General features: G+C 30.9%; 3 protein-coding genes across 3 annotated transcripts; 2 read left to right on the top strand and 1 right to left on the bottom strand.

Moving 5' to 3' along the window:
- Positions 1–372: 372 nt before the first annotated feature.
- Positions 373–4,549, top strand: LOC124538231 (transmembrane emp24 domain-containing protein bai). Its single transcript, XM_047115214.1, has 5 exons — positions 373–694; positions 1,071–1,191; positions 1,867–1,937; positions 3,322–3,448; positions 4,007–4,549. Exons 1-5 carry the CDS (start codon positions 518–520, stop codon positions 4,126–4,128), a joined length of 618 nt encoding a protein of 205 aa, XP_046971170.1. The 5' UTR covers positions 373–517; the 3' UTR covers positions 4,129–4,549.
- A 792-nt stretch (positions 4,550–5,341) lies between these two features.
- LOC124538230 (zinc transporter 7) lies at positions 5,342–9,176 on the bottom strand. The gene is made up of 3 exons (XM_047115213.1): positions 8,675–9,176; positions 8,380–8,597; positions 5,342–6,384 (listed from the first exon to the last, which is right to left on the bottom strand). The coding sequence occupies exons 1-3, from the start codon at positions 8,862–8,864 to the stop codon at positions 5,752–5,754; spliced, it is 1,041 nt and encodes a 346-aa protein (XP_046971169.1). The 5' UTR covers positions 8,865–9,176; the 3' UTR covers positions 5,342–5,751.
- A 684-nt stretch (positions 9,177–9,860) lies between these two features.
- LOC124538229 (nucleolysin TIAR) lies at positions 9,861–24,327 on the top strand. The gene is made up of 4 exons (XM_047115212.1): positions 9,861–10,920; positions 10,992–11,087; positions 21,370–21,457; positions 22,890–24,327. Exons 1-4 carry the CDS (start codon positions 10,057–10,059, stop codon positions 23,000–23,002), a joined length of 1,161 nt encoding a protein of 386 aa, XP_046971168.1. The 5' UTR covers positions 9,861–10,056; the 3' UTR covers positions 23,003–24,327.
- The last annotated feature ends 1,098 nt before the right edge of the window (positions 24,328–25,425 follow it).

Genomic DNA, 25,425 nt, shown 5'->3' with positions numbered 1-25,425 from the left:
CTTTTTTATATGATTCCATAATTATTATAATTTCATCAAAAATTATAGCAAAAGTCAATCTAAACTTAATAATGATTTAAATAACAATCAACTTCTCATTTGTTTGTTATAATAAAAATCAATCATGCAAAAACAAACAACCAATAATTATATAATGGATCTATAACATTTGGCTCGATACTTATTTCATTATATTAATTATTCTTATTAAATAAATAGTGTAATAATGGATAAATTAAAAAAAGACGTCAGATTAGTTAAGTTAAGAGCTTTTTAAGTATTAATAAAATTATTTAATAAATAATATTTTTTAACTTTTGACGTTTGCCAAATTATGTTTTCATGGTAAAGATGGCAACATATTTGAAAGCTATTTCATGAACGCCGACGTTTCTCTTTTTTCGGGCCAACTCATCGGTCTATTTGACACAGGATAATATGTTTGTTTTCACTTCGAAAAGTGATGATTTGTGACTTATTTATTGTACGGTAATTAAAAATAGCAATTAATTAAAACATGGAGGTGCAATATCTCATATTATTTTTGAGTATTTTCTGGCATGGGTGCGATGCTATAATGTGGAGCTTAGCACCGAACACACAAAAGTGTTTGAAAGAGGAGCTTCATGCTAATGTACTAGTTGCCGGTGAATATGAAGTTGTGGAAGTCAAAGGGCAAAGAATTGATTACATCGTAAGTTTGTTTAATTAAACTTAAGAGTTCTCCAACACCGAGAGACTTTTCGTTTCTTACATGGAGTAAATTTTTACTTAAAAATAAAAAAGCAACCTCAAATACGTGGAGAATAACATAAAAGTTCAAACGTCACACAAGTTTGATCTGACTTATTTTCATTTTCTTTTATATTCATCAAGGCTTACCAATAAGAATTATTCAATACAAATAATTCTGATAGACTGCTATATTGTCACTGGTTCAATGTGTGCAGACAATATGGATAAAATAATATCATAATTTAAAAATATAAACTAACAAATTATGTTTTATTGAATACCTCAACAATTCCATGAAATTATATTACTAAATAAATATTAATTTATTTTTTCAGGTGCGCGATTCAAAAGGTCACATTCTTGCTCAGAAAGATAGTATTACAAAAGGAAAATTCACATTTGTAACAGAGACATATGACACATTTGAAGTTTGTTTCATATCAAAAGTACCTCCAGGTAAATAATAATAACTTATGGACATAGTCAATACTCATGATTGTCTAGATATATTTTGGAACTAAACCTTTCATTTCTTATATATATTTCTCTTCATAGGTTTGTACTTGGTTATGTAAATTGATCATATATATTAGTTTTAGGTATTTTCTTTTTATTTTCAATGTTTTTGTTATTTTTATAAAATAAATATCTTTAATAAAAAAAGTAATGCAGTCCATTACAATCAAATAAAGAATGAAGACACAAGATACACACACAAGATACTTGCTCTCAATTTAATAACAATGATGTATCGTCAATAAATCTATTGACATATGCTAAAGAGCCAAAAAATAGTAATTTATAAATAATAATTCTTCAAACATTCAATCATACCTAAATAACTTAGCTTTTCATCAAAATAAAATTTTGACTGATTTTATGATAACTAAGTTATCAGTATTTTGGTTGTAGACATGATTTATTATCACAATCAATTTTGATTTATAAGATAAGTATTATGTAGGACTGTGTGTTTTGAGGAACTAGTTAAATTTCATACACAATGTTATTTATATAAATATGCTTTTTTTATTTTTTTATATATATGCAGCACTTAAGATGACTATAACTTAGTATCCTATAATTTATATTTGAAATTACTTACATAGGTTTTTTTTAATGTAATTACAGAACACCGTGGTATTGCACAGGATGTAACACTGGACATCAAAGTTGGTATTGAAGCAAAGAATTATGAAGGTGTAAGTATTATTGAAAGACTTAATATATTTTTAAGAAGTTATTTAGAATATTATAAATGCTTTTTTCATATTATAAGAATTATTTAACAAATGTTTATATTTATGAATATCTTACTGTTATTCTTATATTAATGTTCTGTATAATTTGTAATATAAATTTCTACACAATATTTAATTTTCTTTTTATCGGTGGGCCGTCTATGATATTCTGCATCTTCAAGAATTCTTGGGTAATAATTAAGTGTGCGCTTGATGATTTCCCCATCAATTAATCAATCTAAATATAACCTATGCTCAGTATCTTGAGCTTTTTGTGAAACCAAAATGATATTTGAGAGTTTTTATGTATAACCAATACTAAACATTCATTACTATTTAAAACTGATCATTTAAAATACTTCATACAAATTAATAAAAAATATTTTGTATATTTTTTACCATAGTAGACCAAGTAACAGTTTTGTTAAAACTAATGTTACAAATGCATGCATACCAAAGAGTGTCTCTAATCAAATTAATATCATTTTGTACATTTAAAAATGTGATATACCAAAGGTATACATTAATTATTTGTATAATCGTTTTATCCTTTTATCAATACTTGTGTAATTTTGTCGAATGTTCACTCAGCTAGCATAGCAGGTTACATAAGATAAAGTTGGTCTTTTAAAGGATATTTCTTTATAACTTTTTTAATTATATTCTCAAGCATTAATTCAATTTTACATATTTAAACAAATATAAATTTTCACAGAAAGTACAAAGTCTGCACAATATACAAAATTTCGTTTTAAAACAGTTATAATTAATAAGTATTTAAGTTTATTATGATCGGATAACTGAATGTAAAATATTATATTTTAGATTCGAAAATATTTTTCTTATAAGTATGGACTCAATAATAATAATATGCCTAAAATTTTGTTTACAATATGTTTAATAAACATAAAAAAAATAATGTGGTGGTATTGCTTTATGCAATCTTGATAGGTGGGTTACCTATTGATTACTATTCTAAGGAACAACAATATTTAGGGTTGTTGTTATTGTGTTGAGTGAATTAATGTAACAACAGACACAAGCCATAACATTTTTGCTCCGAGGGTTGGCGGCGAATTATTTCTTCTCGCCAATGTCTTCTGACCATCACATCACAGATGGTGTCAATAACCCATTTACCTGACTGTCTGCCTATTTTATTTAAAAAGAAATAATAGTCTGTAATCTGGACCTGAATCATATCATTTAAAATTTGATGTATTCCTCCTATATGATATGCTTAACTTGCAATGAAAAATATCACAATACATTTGTTTTCCGATTCAATCATAGACACATGAATGTCTATAAATAAAATTGATACAATAATCTAATTTGAACATAGATTGGTGAGGCCGCCAAATTGAAGCCTATGGAGCTGGAGTTAAAGAGATTAGAAGATTTATCAGAAGCCATTGTTCAGGACTTCACACTCATGAGGAAAAGAGAAGAAGAAATGAGAGATACGAATGGTAAGCTCTTATTATAACTGGTAATCGTGATCTGAATTGAACTGGATATGAAAACAAAAGTCATGCTTGATTGACAAAAATAATACTCATACTTACTTTAATAATTTTTAGAATCTTGGATCTATTTTGGTACACATAAGTGTGATGTGATTTGATAATATTAGATTTGTCAAGCAACTTTGTTGAAACTTTATTTTGAAGAAAACTAGTTTGCAATTCAAAATACATTTTAACAAATTGAAAAAATTCAATTAATTCATAATATTTTCTAAAATAGTAGGTTTATTATTAGTTCATATTCCACTACGAAATTATGATCACTGCTTTTTGAAATACAGTAATTGTAATCTGGACACTGTTTTAATATTACTATAATTATTCATCAACATTCGGAAACAACAACTTTGTATAGTCAAAATTAAAGTTAAATGATGCCGTACTCGTAAATTTCTCGATTATTTGTTATAAAAAAAATATTACAGTCGAAATGTGCTTGTATGCCTTACCTAACACAAAAATGAAATATTTGACTAATATACATATACTTTATTGTTTCAGAGTCAACAAACAATCGTGTGCTGTATTTCAGTGTGTTCTCTATGGTCTGTCTTCTTGGTTTGGCTACGTGGCAGGTTCTATATCTACGCAGATACTTCAAAGCCAAAAAACTCATTGAATAAAATATTTTTTTATATTTCAAACGTTGATGTAGTCACACTGAGATCGATAATATAATGGAAGCTGTATGTATAACATCATAAATAATATAAAAACAAAGCACAAACTTCGAACAAAATACGTGAATTTTGGATCTATAAGGAAATATATAAATGTTTTCTTATATTAAAATGAATTCAAGCGTTCTTCGGTAAGTTTATACCATTTGTGTCTTTACCCAGCTTCATATTGTCATCACAATCGACCGGTGTGATTATATAAGTTTGTTTAGATCTCGTGGCTACGTCACGTCGTATTATTTAAATAAAACAAATTTCTTTTACTTAACAAATTTATTTAAATAAATGTTTGTTGTATGTATATGATCGATTTCTTGTCGCTAAGGATGTAAAGAAAGATTTATTAAAAAAAAATGTCGTTTCATTTGTAGTTCTTCTCCAAGCATATTTAATTAACACATTTTTTTTGTCATTTTTTATAATAAAAATTATATAAATTTGGCCTAAATACATAATTGGTTCATCAAAATTATAATAAATGCATTTCAATATTAAATTGTAATTTCAGTTTATTTAGAGTTATTTTTTAATTATTTTTTTTTAAACACTAGTGAAGTTCTTTTTTTACATTGCAATGCTGAATGATGAAAAAAATATATAATTCAGAATGAAATAAACGTAATACTAAAAAGCAAGGATACAAAATATATAAGTATTAAAAAACTGTTAAAGTACGGAACTTTAGGTGGGAATTTTTTTGTTAAATGTTCTTCAAACTCTCACAATGTTGCCAACGTTGATTTATAAAATTCGGACTACATTTTTAGAAGTAGCATTTAATTAATCTCAATAAAAGCGAATTTATTAAATCTTATACATTAATTTTCGATTATAATACACAGTAAGAGGTATCAGCCAAATATTTCAAATTATTATAAATAAAATATTAAAATTCATCAGTATTAACCTTCTTTCAAACAACCTTATTTGAGAAAACCGTTAATTAAAAATAGATGGCAATATTTAAATACTGTTAAAAGGAATGTCTTCAAATAAACTGTTACTAATAATAATCGAAAAGTAATAAAAATATTAAAAAAAGAAATATAGAAAATAACATAAATTTTCAATACATATATTTTTTATATATTATATATAATACTAAACACCTACAAGTGAATGTGTTACCGTAGAAAAAGTAATAAAAAAAATTAAAACATATCACAATATCCAACTATATTTGAAGCTGAAGTCCACAAAGCTTTTATATTAGCACAACTATTTCACACCCTGAATATTTTTCGAATCTAACACAATTTTGAGACCTATTACACCTATCTATCTATCTAATAGCTTTCAAAGCTTTATTTGAAGCAGCACAATAGATTGAATGTTGTAAAATCAATTGAAATCCAAACTTGCGTTAGTTATTGCACATACAAAATAAAAAAAATAATATATATTACACAGGTATATATTTTGGTATGTCTTCGTTACCTTTTAAATAAAGTATTGACGGCAATTTAAAATGCGATTTAACAGGACACAAATTAAATTATTTTCCTTATATACAATAAATGTCCACTCAGTGGTAATATGTACATTTGTGATACATTACGCTCTCAATCAAAGCGGGGAGTAGTCTAATTGAACTGTCAGATGTTTCACGCCGGCTTCTCTGAAGATCCTCGCAGCTTGATCTGTGACGTAACGAGGGTCAACCTCCCTTGCGACCTCGAGCTTTATCGCGCCAACATGTACGTCACTGCAAAGAGTCCAGAAGTGCGGTTCTTGGACCGCATGCACACCTGCTAAGCCTACTACCCTAGTGTATAAGTTCGGGAGCGCCCGTTCGAGTGACACTGGAGTCCGTTGTAACAAAACAGCACCAGAGTCCATCACTAGCGGGAACACACTCGCTGCTATAAGCAACGCTATAGCCATTGAGCAAATTGGATCTGCTCGCATCCAGCCAAATAACTGCATTAAAATGGCGGATATTATAACGCCGACGGAACCTAGTGTGTCGGCGAGAACGTGAAGGAACACTCCGCGCATTATGGCAGATCCCGCACCGGTGGGAGCTTCGATGTCATCGTGCGAGTGACCGTGATTATGGTTGTGCGAATGACCGTGACCACCATGTGAGTGACCATGGCCGCCATGACCGTGTCCGTGGCCGTGATGGAAAGCGTATATTCCGACGAGGTTGACTAGGAATCCAAGTATAGAGACGACAAGCAACCTTTCATGTTTTACCTGAAATAAAAATGAATGTCCTTGTCAATGAAATATTTTACAGAGATTATAATTATTGATTAGGTACTTATTTACGTTCGGACGTTATAAACTACTGAAGATTATCCAATAAATCATTTTTTATCTAGGCGATTGCTTAAACATTTTGAATAGTGTGTTTTATAATAGAGTGTGTAGTGCGGATGAGATATACTTAAAAAATTCTATAAATACAAGAACCTTACATAGGTTCTTGTATTCGTTCCCGGGCGGAAACAATTATTTTCCTACCCGGTAACGCTGTAGAGGCCAATAGGGCCAACAGCAATACACATTTCGAAAAAAAAAAGGTTCTTGTAATTGAAAGTATAAAAACCAGGGTCGAAATCCAGAAGTATTTAACTAATAGACCTTTCTCTAGGACATAACCAAAATTGAAAATTCATGTCTGTGCATGCACTCTGATCGATTTCATGTGAAATCGATTAGAGTAACCTTATAAATAAAATGCACAAACGTATTTGCTAAAGAACTACATGGTTAAAGGTAATTTATTTATCAAATAGGATTGTGCTCCTTATTTATATGGCTATATGGTCCAATATTCATCAGAAGCATTTTTTTAATCCTATAGTTTTCAGCTTTGTCCGCGCGCGACATGCAAATAAAGGCATACTCGTATTTCCGCAACTACTCGAGCGACGAATTCGAATTTCGAAGCCGTGGTTTTAAAACCTTTAAAAGTAAATAGTGTATTGTGACGTAACATCACAATATGGTGCCTATTATGTTAAAATATCGAACATTGAACAATAATCTAAACGATAACTGATCGGAAAATACGTGCTCGATCGACGGTAACAGCGGAGATTGAGAAACAATTCCAACATTCTGTCAACAGTAGAAAGTTTTCTTAGATTGCAAGAGTGCTTAATTTAGTTTCTGATAAATGAAATATATTATTTTAATTACGTGACTTAAATACGTGTTGTAAGTATTACGCTCGACGCAATAACATTTCGTGTGTTATTTTTAGTTTTTTTTTTTTTTTAACAAGAACTCAGAACCATTTTTCGTGATCAAATGTATTATTAGGCTAAAGTAAAGTTTGAAGAGCAATTACTAGTTTTATTGTAGACTTAAATCTGAATTTCAATTTAAAGTACTATTCAAAATGTGGTATGGGTTCTAAGGATAACCCCAACCCGTATATCTAAATCTGTTCGGCCATTAAAAAGTTCTGGTGGACCAAATAATATATACAAAAACATTAACAATGAAAATCTTAAAATCTTTTTTAAAAGTAAATTAGCCGCAATTATTAATAAGCCTAGGTTATGTAACTTAGCGGCTTTATTAATTGTAAATTAAAATCTAATTCGAAATAAAATAAAACCAATTATATATCTAACTATTATAATCTCCATCTCTAATAGAGATTAGAGACGGAGATTATACAACAAAAAGAGTGTTATGAAAGACATAATAGACATCTATTTTAAATGTCCATTTGGAAATTTCCAACTCTCGACATTCATACAAATTGAGTAACAAAGTCAAACTCATGAATATGATATTATTTATGATATGAATAGTATAATAAAACTATTCTGGTTTTTGATAGAATTATTGCAATTGGTTATGACAAATACCGACTTGTTTAAATCTCGTAGTATCGATTATTCTTTAATATAACTACTCCCATGCAATTCCTTGTTTTGCAATTAAACAAATATTGAAATTTGTTAAAAAAATGTCTATTATTTAATGATGTTAATTAAAATACTTTTTCTTAAGAGAACAGATTTTAAATATGAAGTATTTAAAGACACATTTTTATAAAAAAATTAATAAAAAACATTAATACCATAATGATGAAAATGATATTTATCTAACACAACATAGGATAAATATTTAAGATAGCAAGAAAATATCATTGTCTATCATATTATATCTAAATATTTTGACAAACTGAAAATAATTGATTACCACTAATTAAAAATGAAATTTAATTACCTCAGGTGGTTCAATAGCTCTTTCCACTGCCTCCTTAAGGATGAAAAATGAAATGAAGAGTAGAAAAAGTCCATTTACAAAGCCTGCCAGCACCTCTGCTCTTGCATAGCCATATGAGTAGCGTTCATTTGCTCTCCATTTTGATACCAATGAAGCCGCCAATCCAGCCACCAAGCCCGTACAGTCAAAGAACATATGGAATGCATCAGAAATGAGACCTAAAAAAAAAGTTACAATACAGTATTTTTTTTTTATAACATTTTAATTGTTAGATAAACATTACACCTTTACTTACCTAAACTATTTGACCAAACTCCATAGAATAACTCCACAAACGCAAAAGACAAGTTCAGTAGAAGAAATAAAAATAAATTCTTGGAATTTTTGTCCGAAAATATCAATCTCAGCCAGTTTTGAAACTTTTCGGGAATGCCTGAAATAGCACCCCGGGACTGTCGGGTGTCCTTCTGTATGAGAGGCAACATTGTATTTATTTTGTTAAGCACTTATCTCACGTCATTTCAAGCCTAAAATCTCACAATAAACACGCTTTACACAAGTATCACTGCATACGTGTACTCAATAGCGGTTTATAACCTTACTCGAAGACAGCTGTTAAATAATTATAGGAAAGAGTTCAAAAATGAAGTGGGATTTCACTTGAAATTTGCATTATTTATATAAAACATGCATTTTTAGTAATGTTGTTACAAAAAACTAAGTCTACTAATTCGTACGAGGACTTATCATCATTTGCTGTCGACGCTGTCGCCTGTCGTCAATCAGCAATCTGTCAATGACATGGATTTTGGAAATTTAGCTCTATGGTTACCCAAGTCCCAGACAATAAAAGAATAACATAGACTATACATTTGGTAGGTAATGTACATTTATATTATTACGGTGTAATTTTTTTATTTACAAATTATAAAAAAATCTAGTTTTATTAATTTATATTATTTTGAATTATCATAGTACATAATTTTAAGATCTATAAAAATCACAGAAAGTTTGTATTTCATATGCTGTATTTTTTATTTACAATACAATTTTAATTTATTAAATAAATTTATATAAATTACTGAATTAATGACGACTCTTTAATAATTTATCATTAGCGAAAATAGAAAACTGACGTAAGTGGACCAATCAGTGAGATGAAATTATTAGAGGAATTTATAAACGAAACACTGTTTTCGATGATTCATAAGCTTTCAAACCGACACTCATTTCCGGAAAAGATAATTCTTTTGTTTATGAAGGAGTAATTTATTTTGTCTCTGGTAGCCAAAATATATAATACGTGTTTTTTATGTGTTCGATTAATAGAGACTTTAAATACAATTTTTATTTTACGTATTTATAGAATAATATTACTATAATATTTTAAGCAATTCTAATAAGCAGTTTTTAATTATTTGTTTTTTCCCTCCAAATTTTTGAAATTATTCTACCGGAAATTCGCCTATAGATGCGTTTGTTTCCGAAAAGTGAACGTTTCACGAGTCAACAGCAACGTCTTTCGAGAAGTTCTAGGCGCTGTTTGCGACATTTTTCTTTCTTTTATCCGTCATCCAATGTTTAATGTGATGAAATAACACGTTGATTAGTGTGTATTTTCAATATTAGTGTTCATAGTCGTAATAAATTAACCGCTAGATTACGATATAAGCTAATATGGGCGACGAAAGCCACCCGAAAACTCTCTACGTCGGTAATTTAGACGCGAGTGTGACAGAAGATTTCCTATGCGCGTTGTTCGGACAAATAGGCGAAGTTAAAGGCTGCAAAATAATTCGTGAGCCAGGTAATGATCCCTATGCTTTCCTCGAGTTTACAAATCACACGGCGGCGGCTACGGCCCTGGCCGCCATGAACAAACGAGTATTTCTCGACAAGGAAATGAAGGTTAATTGGGCTACGAGTCCTGGCAATCAGCCTAAGACGGATACGAGCAACCACCACCACATATTTGTAGGTGATCTATCACCTGAAATTGAAACTCACATATTGCGCGAAGCTTTTGCACCATTTGGTGAGATTTCAAACTGTCGAATAGTACGTGACCCACAAACGCTCAAATCTAAGGGGTACGCCTTCGTTTCGTTTGTTAAGAAAGCTGATGCTGAAGCGGCAATTCAAGCTATGAACGGTCAATGGTTGGGATCGCGATCTATACGTACCAACTGGTCCACACGTAAACCACCAACCAAAGGGCCCAACGAAGGAGCGCCGAGTAGCAAGCGAGCCAAACAACCTACATTTGACGAGGTCTACAACCAGAGTTCACCGACGAACACGACCGTATACTGTGGAGGTTTCACTAGCAATGTTATCACTGAAGAGTTAATGCAAAGCACATTTTCACAGTTTGGCCAGATACAAGACATAAGAGTTTTCAGGGATAAAGGATATGCTTTTATTAGGTTCACAACTAAGGAAGCGGCGGCTCACGCTATAGAAGCAACACATAATACAGAAATTAGTGGTCACACAGTCAAATGTTTCTGGGGTAAAGAGAATGGAGGAACAGAGAACCAGGTCAGTTGATGTGGTCATTATTATAACAATATTTAACATAGGATGTGTTTAATATTTTGCAAAACTTGCAGAGTACGAACAATCCACCTGCAGCGCCCGCGCCAATGGGAGCGCAAACGCAGTACCCCTATGCATACCAACAAGGAATGGGATATTGGTATGCTCAGGTAAATATCAGAACAGGGAAACAAACAAGGGAAATATACTCTTAAAATATATATAGATAATATTCATTTTAAACTTTGACTATGGTGTAAGTGAACTTTACATTTAGCACATAATATTATTACTCCAGTTATTAGGATTTTTATGTCTTATAATACTACAAACCTAATTTTTTTTTTATGTTAGTGTGACAATAACATAAACATTATATTTGAAGTGGCAATGATCCAAACTTCTCTATAACGATGCTTAATTAAAAAGCATTATACTTGCCAGATTCATGTAATTCGTATATATATGACACAGACATTACTTGACATTATGATTAGGCTGTGCTTATCACAATATTTGCACATTTCTGTGTTTGTTTATATCTGAACATGGCACATAATTAGCTGGGATATATTTTTTAAATTCAATTTTGATTCAAATCTTTTTGATTAATGACACAAAAGAGGATTTATTGCCTCTTTTTGTTTTTTAAAAACCCTTAAATTCACCTAATGTGATTGGTTTCTTGTAATGTACGTCATTGCATACATTACATTTAACTATGAATATAGTTGTCGGTCGTTGTATGAATATTTTAATACTTGCATATATACATATACAATATATAATCACAACTACTTAATATACAAACATAACATTTTATTATGTTTCTGGTGAAACAATCATTTAGATGGTAACAGTAACTAGTGCGGTATAGACTTTATTATTTATAAAGAGGTAAGAACACAAATAGAAATTCGTTACATCAATTTATAGACTTATTAAAATTAGTGTTGATTAGAGGTTGAAATTTTACGGTATTTATTATTGAAAATTTCTGGAATACAATTGAAGTTTTCTATTCTTAATTCAAAAAAAAGACCAAACAAAAAAAAGCAGGAAAATTTGATGAAAAACAATGGACAAAAGGTATCGAACTGTTACATCTTTTCCTATTTACATAATTAAAAGCCAAGTATGGTTAAAAAAATTAATATGTTTTGTTTTTAAAGAATCTTAACACAAATAATAAAAAAAAAAAATTCAATGTACAATATATACATAGAAAAGTTTATAATTATAATTTATAAAAAAGTAAATTAATTTTAAGCAAAATAAAGACTAATTACATTTACAAGTTGCATGATAATGTTAGTTCTTTAAATTAGTGTTGTTATTACAAACACCTGTTCAAATTATGTACTTAAGAGTTTTAAAATTCACCAAATTAACTCTATACATATAAGTCAAAATAATTAAATATATTCAGGTGTGGAGGTGACCTGTGATAACATAAAAATATTCGATATGCCTGTTCCAATTTATCTTAGGAATTGGTGACTAATGTTTTCTTCATTCGTAAGAGGAATATTTATCGGAGATCAATTATAAGGTATTTTGAATTCTGAGTTTGTGTGGTAGTTTCATACATATCTTTATTTGGTTGTAGGGCTTTCTGCAAAGTTATCTGTTTAGGCACAATTACCTTATCAGATATTCTACCATAAAACAGCAATACTTAGCATTTTTGTGCATTCTAGTTGCGAAGGATGGTGAACAAGTGAAGTATTAGTGATAGAAGGAATGGATAATATTATTTAAAGTGCCAATGTCCGAGTAGTGGTGACCACTTACCATCACATGACCCATATGTCTGTCTGTTAATCTTTATTATAAAAAAATATCAATATTGACATTTCTTAGTAACTTATTAGTTTCTATACATTATGTATGAAGTAAATTTTATTATTGTTTCGTTGGGTTTCATGAATTTTTCCATTAAATGATAAATTAACAAAATATATTCATTTAAGTAAGGTTCTTATCAGTGAAATAATACAATTGTGACTGAATTTTTTTCGTTATCTGTCATATATTAATAAAAAATAGTGACTGTTCTTTTAATAGCAATATAGGTTTGAAGGTAAATTGTATAGAAATTATTTTAGAAAGGTTTTATTAAAATTATAGAAGTTCTATTCTCCTACGTTTCTTTAGCATTTTAATATTTGGCATTTATTTAACTGCCTCTGTTGTATTTATGATTTTTTCATAAAGTTACTTATAGCATTTTTTCTTATAAAATACTAGTTCTCGTCCCCGGCTTCCCTCGTGTTTTACATCAGGTGTTAGGCATAAAAATGTAGCCCATAGCTTTACATAATAGTTCAATCTTTATAAGCAATTTTATTAAAGGCTTCAGTAGATAGGCCGTAAAAGAACAAGAAATAGACAAAGTTACTTTCCTTTTTAAAATTTCCCTTATAATATTTGTACAGTCCATACATCCAACAACCGACTTCTTTTTAATTCAACCTGTATACATGCCATCTATTGTGAGTCTATGGTACTATGTCAGAAACTTATATAATCGTCAACAACTGCTGAAAAGTTTCAAATAAATCGTATGTGCGATACGCAATGTGTGGAAAAAGATTGATTTGATTTGTAGACACTTATCGCATAGCAGCTTATATACACGACACGTGCGATCCGGTACAATGCCGTCAAGTTTGTTTGTAAACGATACAATCTGTGCTTAAATATTTTTCGTGTTCAAATATACACAAATATTCATGGCAATCGGTTAAGCTGCAAAATAAGTGTCACTTATCGCAATCCATTTGAAACGACATCATTGCCATTTTCAACCGACTTCCAAAAGGAGCCAATAAAACCCTACAGTATATCTATCAAAAAAACAATACGAGAATACTTTAACAAATATGTTTTTTACAAATTACCTTTAACACAATAATATACTGGATCAATCAAGGGGCTCGTATCGCTTCTTTCTTTTGATTGTTGGGGCAAGGGCACCGTGGCTGACACCGGCTCCAAATATACCAATAACTATAACTACATGATATAATCGTTAATCGACTTTTAAGTAGTCTAATATTTTTCATTTCATTTAACTTAGGAAGACTCTAAAAATATGTTGAATACGCAATTATTTTTATTACTTTTTCGTGCATATTCATTTGTTTTAAAATAGTGTTTTGTTTGAAGTCGGTTTTTCTTTTTGTTAAAATTTTATTTATGTTTTCCTACTCGACAGACACTCAATCTTCTTCTTCTTAAACGATCTTATTTTTTTATGTGTGAAGTATTGCTATTGGCCCTACTGACATTTACAGCGTTACCGGACAATCGGGCGAGTCCTAAACTCCTCAGCCCTGAAGTTGAGCGCTCGGCTCGGGTTTAAAGTTCGTCCTGAGGGTGTCTCCTATGAGATCGCACCTCGGCTAAGAACGAAGTCGGTGGGGTGTGAATATAAGGATTGGTTCACGGTCACGGTTCGATCGAAAATGTATCGCAATATAATACATAAATACCAAGTATAAATTAGCAAAATTTTTCCTCAATAACGATTAAGCGAGTTGTATTTTTGTGAAGATATTCGAATTTGTACTAGAATTGCGCCTCGAAACGGTGATAGTATTCAATTATCGACATTGTGAAGTACACTTGAATAAAATTGATTTGATTGTTAGTGGAATTGCCCTCCAGGTTGATATGCTACAGTTGATAAACCTCCACGAAAATATATATGGGCTAATTTGAATAATAGTCATAGTTAACACTAACAAGGCTTTCGGTCTAAAAAAACGCATAGAGATATATCAAAATAATTTTAAGATGATATGAAGTACATATTCCTACAAAGACAAATCGATTTTTTAATAGCCGTAACAGTTCTTTATCTTACGCATACAATCGAAATACCTCTTAATGATTAATCACGAAGTAACAGAAACTATAGTACCTATAAACTTAAAATATTATAGCGTTAGGTTTATATTTTGTTTTATAAATTTCGTAGGAGTAAACCCGTGTAGGTTCACCTAGTCGTTATCACTACGTAGTATAAAATAAAGTCGCTTTCTCTGCCCCTGTCTCTATGTATGCTTAAATCTTTAAAACTTCGCAACAGATTTTGATGGGGTTTTTTGTTGATAGATAGAATGATTTGAGACTCGAGAGGAAGGTTTTTGTATATAAAACGTGGACAAGATAGTAAAGAAACACTGATGACTTTAGAAGTTTCTAATGTTATATCGTAAATAAACAAATTCTGTATTATATTTAGGATCAGTATTGCACCCGTGCGAAGCCGCTTATATATAAAAGAAAATACAGTAGTACCTTGAAGTGTCTGTAATATTAAAATAGCCCTTTTAATTCAGTGCATATACACGGTACATATACCAAAATAACTTTTTATATAATTTTTGTCTGTCTGTTTGTTCCGGCTAATCTCTGGATAGACAGATAACTGATATAATAAGGAGTAACTTAGGCTACAATGATTTTTTTTTGTTAAATTCAATCGCGTACCAGCTACAGCTAGTTATAAAAAAAAGAAAATACGGTTCATTACCTTTTGTTTAAAAACATATGAACTGTTTTATAAAATATTTTAGGAAATAACCTATAATTATGGTCTTGCTGCGACCACTGCACGACTACGACGAATTTTTAATAGGACAAAACTAACTTACTGAACTTAAAGTATCAATTTAGCTTTTATTTTAAATTTGTTTCGGTTATATTATATGTATGTTCCAACGCCTTGAATTTTAATTTAACCGTGAAAGTAATAACTCATATTTAGAGTAAATCTTTCGTCCCACACGAGAGAAATATGAAAAATTATCTTTTCATAACCCAGCCGCGCGTTCTGATAAGAATTCACTTAAACTTTTAATCATTGAAAACATAAAATATTATATATTTATTACCAACATGCGAGTTCTTTTTTTTTAAAGAAAAATAATATGTTTTATCGGTAAAAGTAACTTTAATACCCAATTGTTAGTACGTCTGTGTTTTATCTCGATAATTAGGTCAGTTACACAAGGTCATGTACATCTTTACTCGAGAGTAGTTCATTGCACCGTTATATACAGAATTGTATAGATTTTGAGCGTGTATCGTGGAAACTATTCTTTACAATATTTTAAAAGGTTATATAATGTAACTAGCCCGGGCCGGCTTAGCACGGGTAGATATAAGAAATGTATGTTTAACAATTGTCATTGTATTTCAAATTATTTACACAAAAACCGTAATAAATGATATACTTAATTATTCCTCATACATCCCTCTGTTTATTAATAAAAACCGCATGAAAATCTGTTCAGTAGTTTTGGAGTTTGCGCGAACATATAGACAGACGCAACGGGAAGAATTTGTTTTATAATATGTGCTGACAAAGAATTTTTAACACATTTTGTTTGATGGTATTAAAGCAGTTTGGATAAAACAGTCGTTTGACGGTGTAAAGGAGTTTGGATAAGGAATGCCTTATGCCGCGATTATTTGTTCATAATCAATTAACTTTAGCTAAGTAGGCTCTTTATAAGGACTTTTATATCGCTGGCACAATATAAATTATATGTTAGCTGTTAATGTTTTGGAATGTAGATACTACGGGGAAATACCGGTATGAATCTAAGTAGTTAAATATTATATGTAATACATAGCTTGTCTGTATAATAGATAGGTACTGTTACTGCTTACTTTAAAACCATAATTTTTTTTCTTATATAAGATTTGATGTTATTTCTTAAATCTTTTGAGGTTAAACAAAATTAAAATAAACAATTCGCAGCAAATAACTATTTACTCATAATTATTTTAATTCATTATTAATCGTATGATGTCTGTAAATATAATTATTTAATTCACTATTGTTTTGAATTTGGCGTCGATACCCTCCCGTATAAGAAATTGCTTTGTCATACAACAAAAAGTGAAAACTGTTCGTACATAATGCTTGTTTAAATATAACAAAAGACCACTTTCGACTATCTAAATTTTATAACTATGTATAATTGTAATGTTATTTATTCATATTTCTATTGCGGTGAAGTTTTATTTGTTGCGCGGGCGCATGAAATTCGTCGTGGTATGATTCAGCGGATATCTCAAACGCGCTACAAGAACGTTACGATATCAAACGACATTATACGCTGCAACATTGTTACCATATTTAGATATTGACTGGCTGAATACACTCGCTGCGTGCTTGTTTCGCTGAGCTTAAATTTTACGTTAAAAAAAAAAAAGATGACGGTTGTGTTTGTGTTTAGTATATTATAGTAGGTGTATATGACTGTTGCCATATTATATATCTTCCTAAAATTGCTTTCGTTATGTAAACTATTTTGTATCTTCGAATAGTTAACTGCACTTAGCATCATCTTCTACTGTTTCAGACAATCAACGTTGGTTATGCTAGTCTAATATGGTAATACTAGTAATTTTAGGGTCTTGTTTTAGTTTTTAGTTTAGCGTTTTCTAGTTTAGGGTTTTTGTTGTCATGTATCAGGCAAATAGCCTATGTCCTTTTTTGGAGTTGCAAGTTTGCTTCATATCAAATTTCATCAAATTCGGTTCAGCGGTTCGGTCGTAAAAGAGCGATCGATAAACAGACAAAGTTACCCTCACATTTATAGCATTAATATAGATTTTTTTATCAATTAATATTTCTCTACGCTTTTAAATCACGATAATATGGACTTTACCAAATGTAATTAAAATCCGTTCCATACCGTTCATAAAAGGCATTTAGGCTATTTGTTAAAATAGTCATATATAATTTGGTACATATTCATTAGTAACATAAATAAATTACACCGATAATTATAACATACTCGTGACTCTTTCGTTAATCTATACTATTTAACAGCATTGGTTAAAAATTTTGAATAAATTTAAATTGAAAATGTATATGTAATTTAATTACAGACTAATTAAAATTAGATACATTCTTGTAGCTCTCACCAATGAAAGTAAATAGACTGTAATCGGCTTTAGGGTTAAAGCTGGGTTTGCACTGCTACGTCTTTAGAGCTAAAGCTTGGTACACATGATTAAATTTTAATTCATAATGCATTGTACTAAATTTAGGCAAGTAGGGGGGGGGGGGGTGAGAGTGTCAGTGACGAATGTTCTGTAAATGTTTTTACACTTAAACTATCTTTCATGCATGTGTGGGCTATAACTTACACGTTATCACTAGTTAAAATAATTAGTAGTTCAACCTGACGTGGCTATTTTGTTTTGTTTCCGATAACAATGCGATGAATTTAAATATGTATTGTAAAAGTGAAACTTTTCGGCCTTTCCATAATTATGTATATGTTTTAACGAGATTTGAGAGTAAAATTCTAAAGACTCGTCATGCTTGCAAATTTACACGAGAGAAAAGAATGATGACGTTGAAAGAATAACTATATATTTGAAAAGTTACTCTTTAATTTCGCATAGGAATATTTATAAGTATAGGGTCTTATACGCACTTTATTCTATTTGATACTTTTCAGTCAGAACATTGTTATGCGTCTAGCTGTCGCCCGCGACTTCAACCACTTTTTATACTTTGGCCGATTGTGTTTGGCATAAAAAATAAATCTTTGTCCTTGGAGTTCAAGCTTACTTCATACAAAATATCATCCAATTCGGTTCAGTGGTTTCACTGACAGAACAACAGACAGAGTTACTTTCGCGTCTATAGTATTAGTATAGAAGTAGCCATTTTCTGAAAATTCTCTTTTCTTCTCTCTCTCTCTCGTCTGAAAAGTCGGCTATGAAAGGGAAGTAAGATTTATTAGTAAACATGTTTTCATTGTTTTCATACTCAGCGCTGACGCAGTTTTAGGGTCACGGTCACATTAAGTGATTTATAATATGACGCTTACTTTTTAGTCAATGTTTCGTTGAGTCGTCTTTAGAAATATCGTGACGTGCACTTGTTTCAACGAAACTTATTTTGGAGCGATGAGTAAAATGTCAACAATTATTTTGACTCTAATACGTACTCCAAACCGAGACGCTTTGTTGGCTCACAATTTTCGGATAGTTCTAAGAAAATTTACATGTGCTTTATTTGTGACAGTACAGTACAGTACAGGCACATTACTTTTACTGTAACATGTAACTTTTGTGACACAAATGTGTGCCGCTTATGTTACTTGTTGCACATGCTGTATAAATATTCTTACTTTTCATTGAATTTAATTCTCAAACGCTGTAACTGCTGTAAGAATTAAGTTATGTATGTATCAAACGAATTTGATTTCAATTAACGTACTTATAATATGTTAAATTATTTTTGTCTATTTAAAATCTATACAAACGTAATTGTTAGTTTTGATCAGATTGACTGAATCGACGAATACATAGAAATGTAAGCTTATAACAGTATATATGTAACACACATACATATATATGTATTGTTTTCATTTATTTATTGTAGACTATATGATCTTTTAAATATGTAATATCTCGTAACCCTCCACCGCGCCACAGATTACAAATAAGCTAGATGCAGCATGCTCATTAGATAGTATATAATCCGTGGCGTTTTTTTTATACTTACGATGACATCATCCCAGCCGTGCTCGAACGTCATATTAAAAGATTTTAAAACTAATTACAGCTATTTAAGTAGCAAAATTACTTACCGATGGCAGGTAATATATACCCTCTTGCTCGATGTACTATCCTAGAAGAGATTTTACAGTTATAACGGCACAATTGGGCGTTTTTATATATGAAAGATATCGCGCGTTATAGCAGAAACTTCGAGCACGCTTAGTCGGACTGCTTGTGGTATCTAGTCTACTCCAAATCTGTGGTTCACGCTATGTTTAAAAATAAGTACAAAGTTTTCTCTTCACGTATTAATATGTATATAGACAATTCTTATTTCAAAATTTCGTTTCAAATAAAATTGTGTTCTTTATTTAAAAAATGTTCTTAAAAATAATAAACTAATCATTCGTAAATGTGTGTCGCAACCCTTTACTAGTCGTTACTTTTTATACTCAAATTGGTAAACGTTATATAAACTGTTATACTATTAAATATAAGATCAATTTAAACACTCCTTTTGAAGTTCACAATAGTTTGTTTGCAATCATTGAACTAACGCAAGTTTTGAAAATAATAGTTCAAAAACATCCCTCAGGGGGAGATAGGAAAATTAAGCTTTTTCTGACCATTACCAATAATCTGTTAAATTCTAATAAAATATAAATAAAATCGATTGTGAGATACATTGCTTTCGAAAAAAATAAATAAAATGTAAAAAGTCTAGGAAAAGCCGGAAAACGTTTATTTTGGCTGGACATGCAATCAAAAAGCATAACTATGTCCGACTTTATCCGGACGCCTGGCAACCCTAAGTAAGTGTTACCCAGACAGGCTTGCACAAAACGGTATCATTACGTAGTTTTTTATAGTGGACATACTTTAGTTTTTCTAATAGCTTTTTTTAAGGTAGTAACACATTTACACAAACTATTGAATGATCTTTTAAATTCGTCTCAGTCGAACAATGACACCGGTTAACAATGAGTAATTTGTCTTAGACGTTTAAAAAAATACAAATGTTGCGTGTAAAAAAAAATTCAAACGCGCAAATTCCTAAACGCAGTAGTGTATTGTATAAACAATTAACATTCCTTCAGTAAGAGTTTATAACGGCTGCGTTTATTATAACTATTATAATTATCTTGGCCTGGGAAATTCTACTAACAAATTGTCAATTTGTCGTTATCGTTCAGTTGATTTGCTAGTACACTAATACAACGATCCAGTTTCGTTCGATCGAAGTTGAATCATAATATCGTAGAATTGTTCCCCTGAAGCTTTTCTGTCACGTTCTTAGTCCAAAGTGAGGAGATTCAGGGATTTGAAAGTACATCTGTATTTGGTACCATTATATCTTACTAGCAACCCTCCCGGCTTCGCACTGGTGTAATGCTTTGGTGTATACGATGTTAACTTGTAAAATTATCAGTATTTATTAATTTTTAATTTATTTATTTATTTGAAACACAAGTTTTGTTAACATTTAATGTCAGCTCTGAATTCCAAACTGGCTTTCTTTGTTTTGGATGTCAGTTCCTTTTCAGATGATAGGTTACAAATTTGTTTCTTATTATAAAAGTAAATGGAAAAAAAAACTAAATAGTAAAAACTATAACAATAATCAAAAACACAACAAGAAAATGTATTTATCAATGTAAGCAATTAATTAAAATAACAGTCAATGTAATAAATATTTTATGTTTATTTGTTCAGACGAATAATTTGCTATGAATGTACCTATATTACGATATTAAAATGAAATCGTTGAGATATTACATACAAGGAGGTCCGGTTGATTTCTGAATATATTACACACCGAAATAATTAAAAAGTATAAATTATAATTATTTATGTGAAAAAAATATCAATCAATACATAATTATCTGATGATTTTGTCGTTGTTTCCAGGGTTACCCCGCGCTACAGGGCTACATGGCGCCCGGGTACTATCAGCAATATGCCGCAACCTACAGCACCCCGCAAGCCGCAGCAGCTGGTAAATATATCGTATATATACGTACGCTTTCGCTTAAGAAAGTAATAACGGCAATTAGAGACAGTCTGTTTTGTTGCTACAATTACTTAAACGATTTTAATGTAAATTCATATATGGATAGTTCGAATCACGAATTAATAGACACTCATCATCATTCCAGTTTTCTATGTATTACATATATATTCTTAGTATGATATTGAGAACAGTTTTTGATGAAATGTTTTCGATAAAAATATTCAATTTATTTTACATGCCTTGAGCTGAAAACCAGAGTTTGGGGGGTTTCAAGTGTTATGTATGCCATTTTCTGTATCTCCGACAAAGTGTATGCTAAGTTTCATGATGATCGGTTGCGAAGTTAAGACGTGAAAGCGTGGCATACAAATCAAAAAACTCGCTTTCGTATTTTTAATAAGATTTCGAACTTATTTCGCTTCGCTGGGCATTCCATACAAAAGGAGGAAGGCTTTCCAAATATTAAAAGGCTATTATCCACGTTTGATTCCACGTTATCATGTAAATTAAAAAAATAATATTTTTTTCTGTGCTGTGCAGAAGCTTATACTTACATTAATTTTTGCTAATAGGCATATGATACATACAATTAGTATTGATTTTAGCCCTTTTAACACTAGGCCACAGAGTAGTATATATATAAGTAATTTTATTATAAACAAAAATAAAATAACAATTTCTATTTGATAAGTAATACGCCAATGTTAGTTAGTTAGCCCTTGAAAATATAACAGGAAAAAACCTAGTGAACCGTAACATCCTTTTAATAGTTCTTTTATCATTATATTTATCGCTCGTTATCTCATACCTCTTATCAAAACGTAAGTGCATTGTGTGAAAATATTCTCAATTTGTAATAATTCAAAATATATGCCTACTTGAATATACAGTTAACATACACTTTAAAACTCCATCCATTCTGTGGTCAGAGTTAAGTGGCAACATATATATATTTCTTATATAAGTATATTTACCTTTCTGCACATATGTTTATTTAAGAGTAAATCATATGATACTTTTATAAAGTTTTTTATTCAAAAATATCAGATATGATCTATTAAGTATATATGTAGTATTGAAATTAAAACTAATCAAGTTGCAATTGTAAAAATAGTATTACCGAAAAAGTATCGTTTTTTGTATTTAATATCTTACATTAAATTCGTTTGAATTATTTATACAAATATTTGCTATAGGAAACCGCATATAAAAATCACATATATAGTAAGCAGTATTGAAATACCTGAAGTATAGAAAATCATTCTTTGAATGTCAGGGAATCTCTGTCTCTTTGAATATTATTAGAATTTCCTTGAAAGAGGAATTAAATTTCTAGTTGATAACTTTGTCTATCATCGAATTAGGATTTTAATAGATATAATTAATGAGTGATTGTAAGTACAAGTGGTGTTTGCAGCCGGCTACCGCATGAGCATGCCGGGCGGCGGCGCGGCGGGCGGGTCGTGGGGCGGCGCGCCGCAGCCGCTCATGTACGCGTCCGTGCCGTCCGCGCAGTACCCCTCCCAGTAGCGCGCCGCCGCCCCCCGCATGAGCCCACACCGACACATCATGTAACAATAGACACCGTCGCCGCCGGCTCGACAGCGCGCCCTACTGGAATAGCTCCGGTCCCCGTCCGATGTGATGGTGCTGCGTTGCGTTTGTAATCGACGTCCGACTGGGAACCCGGAAATGTTATACCACACCGCGTTATGTTTAAGTTTGTTTGTATAATTTCCTCGTCGCGTACTCGCATAGAGTGACTTTCCTCTGTATATCCTAGTTTAAATAGGCAACACTTTTGTATTTATGATCTGTGAATATGTTTCCCAAAGTATTCGAGAATGTAATGGTACTAGGAGGTTTCTCGGTTCCCTCGTCCGATCGGAGATATTTCACTACAACTGGCGACTTCAATTATTTGTCGACTGTATTTATATTTTTGTCGCGGAGTGTAAAATATTCGACAAATGGATGTAGTGACAGCGTTGCTGGTCGATGAAAACAGCACAAACAGTGTTAATAATTGAGTTTTCGTGGGGACGGCTGCTTCAGCGTATCCTATCAGCCTTAAATGACTGCCTTTAGAAGATTATGGTACAAGAACTTGACTTTATACAGCGAATGTTTGTTACTGATTACTGATATGTTATACCGATTGTTATAGATAAGAACATTTTGTCGTAACCGAATACATTTCGTCCAGTTCAGTAGCGACGGTAGAGCCATGTTACCCATATCTGGTACAGTTGACTTGACGGAGACGTCAGAAGTCTCGGAAGCGAAGCACGGATCAGGAGGAACTCATGCTACGGGCGGGAAGTGACGAGTCGGTCTCCGGACGCGCAGCCCCGCTGTCGATAGTCGATCTACATAGATAGGACATAACGAAATAAATTATAAATTTTTAAAAAAGTTATAATTATATAGGGGGAGTAGTGTCGCGAGTGGCCTCGTGTACATAAGTTGATATTTATTGGCGCCCTGCGCTAGCAGACTGAGCTGTATTCCCGATCACTCCTCGCACGACGCGCCAGACCTTACGTTGACGTATTTATAATTATTAAGTTCGGCACATGTTGTTTTGTTTGACCTGAATTGTTATGATTTATTGTATGGAAACACTGGTGAGTCAATAAAGCAGTGGGTCTGGGACACCGGGTGTTTGATTTGCCGTCGATTATAATATATACTGTATCGTGTTTATTTCTGGGTCCAAATTGAAACGTGGGCAGTTCTCTTCTGTGATTGAAGTCTGCGTGTGCACAGTCGGTTAAATGAGAAATTATTGTAAATTCTTAACGTCATTTTGTAAAAGGAAGGAATAAATAGTTTAAGTTTAATAATACTTTTGATTATTGTTGTATTATTGATGTTACAATAATTGTGACAATAACCCCTTCTTAGCTTATTTAAATTGGATAATAAATAAACACGAACTGTAAATAAATTTCTACTCTGAGATTTCTTTTCCAGAATCATATTTTTACAGTCAATTAAATAATTATTGAATACATTTCGGATTGAATTTTTGTGCTCAATTAGTTGATGTCATTTAAATGTGTAGTTAACTTATGTAAGTAAAAATAAGTTTTCTTACTTTCATTATAAATAATTATTCGGTTATTGTCTTTGTCTCATTCTACATCCAGTTAATATAACATTTAAGTTGTAATTACATTGAGTTAATCAACACCAAGAGTTTATATTTAACTTATTAGATCTTGGAATTGTGTTTATATTTAGTTTGAAGTGTAAATAAGCAAGAGAAAGAAAAAAAGCATTTTAAAATCATCATACTACCTGATAAAGTACCCCAAAGTTTTCTTCCTATAAGCAGGACTATTATATTCCAGTAATTTATCACTAAAAATAATCGTAATAGTGATATAGTACCAAAAATGCATCGAAGGGTAACCTTTTTTTAAATTTAGAACATTGATTTAGTAATTGCCTTCAAGTAAATGCAAATCTGTTAATTCTCACAAAAATGCAAACAATTTTGTTGTAATGATTTATGATACGAAAATTAGTACATTTTGAAATCATTCTTGTCAAAATATCCAACGAAAATAAATAAATATTATTATTACTACATTCTAAACGCTATTTTTTCATAAATAATTAATGCCACAGATTTTATTCAAAATCACGATTAATGATACCCCGTTAATTCCCTGACAATGTTTTTTATCTGCAAGACATCCCGTGTATAAGTTAAATGTCAGTTTGTAATTTTTCTTTAATAAAATAAAGGAGTTATCATCACCTACAATCAACAAACAAGAAAAGATACTTAATTAAGGTAAGAAGTAAGTATTTCATTAAATATTTTATTATTTATATATACATAGTTAATAATAATACAAAAATAAATAAATGAATGAATAGAAATTATTATTTCTGAAAATTTATGCATATCAATTTAACAAAAAAATCAGATGTCATAGACA

This window comes from Vanessa cardui, chromosome 20 (genome assembly GCF_905220365.1).
Source record: "Vanessa cardui chromosome 20, ilVanCard2.1, whole genome shotgun sequence".
Taxonomy (NCBI): Eukaryota; Metazoa; Arthropoda; class Insecta; order Lepidoptera; family Nymphalidae; genus Vanessa; species Vanessa cardui.
This window is presented reverse-complemented; position numbering and strand designations above follow the sequence as displayed.

What these genes read in the sequence shown, in the direction of transcription:
- LOC124538229 (XM_047115212.1), top strand. Translation starts at nt 10,057, where the DNA reads ATGGGCGACGAAAGCCACCCGAAAACTCTCTACGTCGGTAATTTAGAC. An exon ending in ATGGAGGAACAGAGAACCAG is followed by an intron (nt 10,921 to 10,991) that starts GTCAGTTGATGT and finishes CAAAACTTGCAG; the next exon opens with AGTACGAACAATCCACCTGC. An exon ending in CCCGCAAGCCGCAGCAGCTG is followed by an intron (nt 21,458 to 22,889) that starts GTAAATATATCG and finishes TGGTGTTTGCAG; the next exon opens with CCGGCTACCGCATGAGCATG.
- LOC124538231 (XM_047115214.1), top strand. Translation starts at nt 518, where the DNA reads ATGGAGGTGCAATATCTCATATTATTTTTGAGTATTTTCTGGCATGGG. An exon ending in GGCAAAGAATTGATTACATC is followed by an intron (nt 695 to 1,070) that starts GTAAGTTTGTTT and finishes TTATTTTTTCAG; the next exon opens with GTGCGCGATTCAAAAGGTCA. An exon ending in AGAAATGAGAGATACGAATG is followed by an intron (nt 3,449 to 4,006) that starts GTAAGCTCTTAT and finishes TTATTGTTTCAG; the next exon opens with AGTCAACAAACAATCGTGTG.
- LOC124538230 (XM_047115213.1), bottom strand. Translation starts at nt 8,864, where the DNA reads ATGTTGCCTCTCATACAGAAGGACACCCGACAGTCCCGGGGTGCTATT. An exon ending in AGTTTGGTCAAATAGTTTAG is followed by an intron (nt 8,598 to 8,674) that starts GTAAGTAAAGGT and finishes CTTTTTTTTTAG; the next exon opens with GTCTCATTTCTGATGCATTC. An exon ending in GAGCTATTGAACCACCTGAG is followed by an intron (nt 6,385 to 8,379) that starts GTAATTAAATTT and finishes TTTTTATTTCAG; the next exon opens with GTAAAACATGAAAGGTTGCT.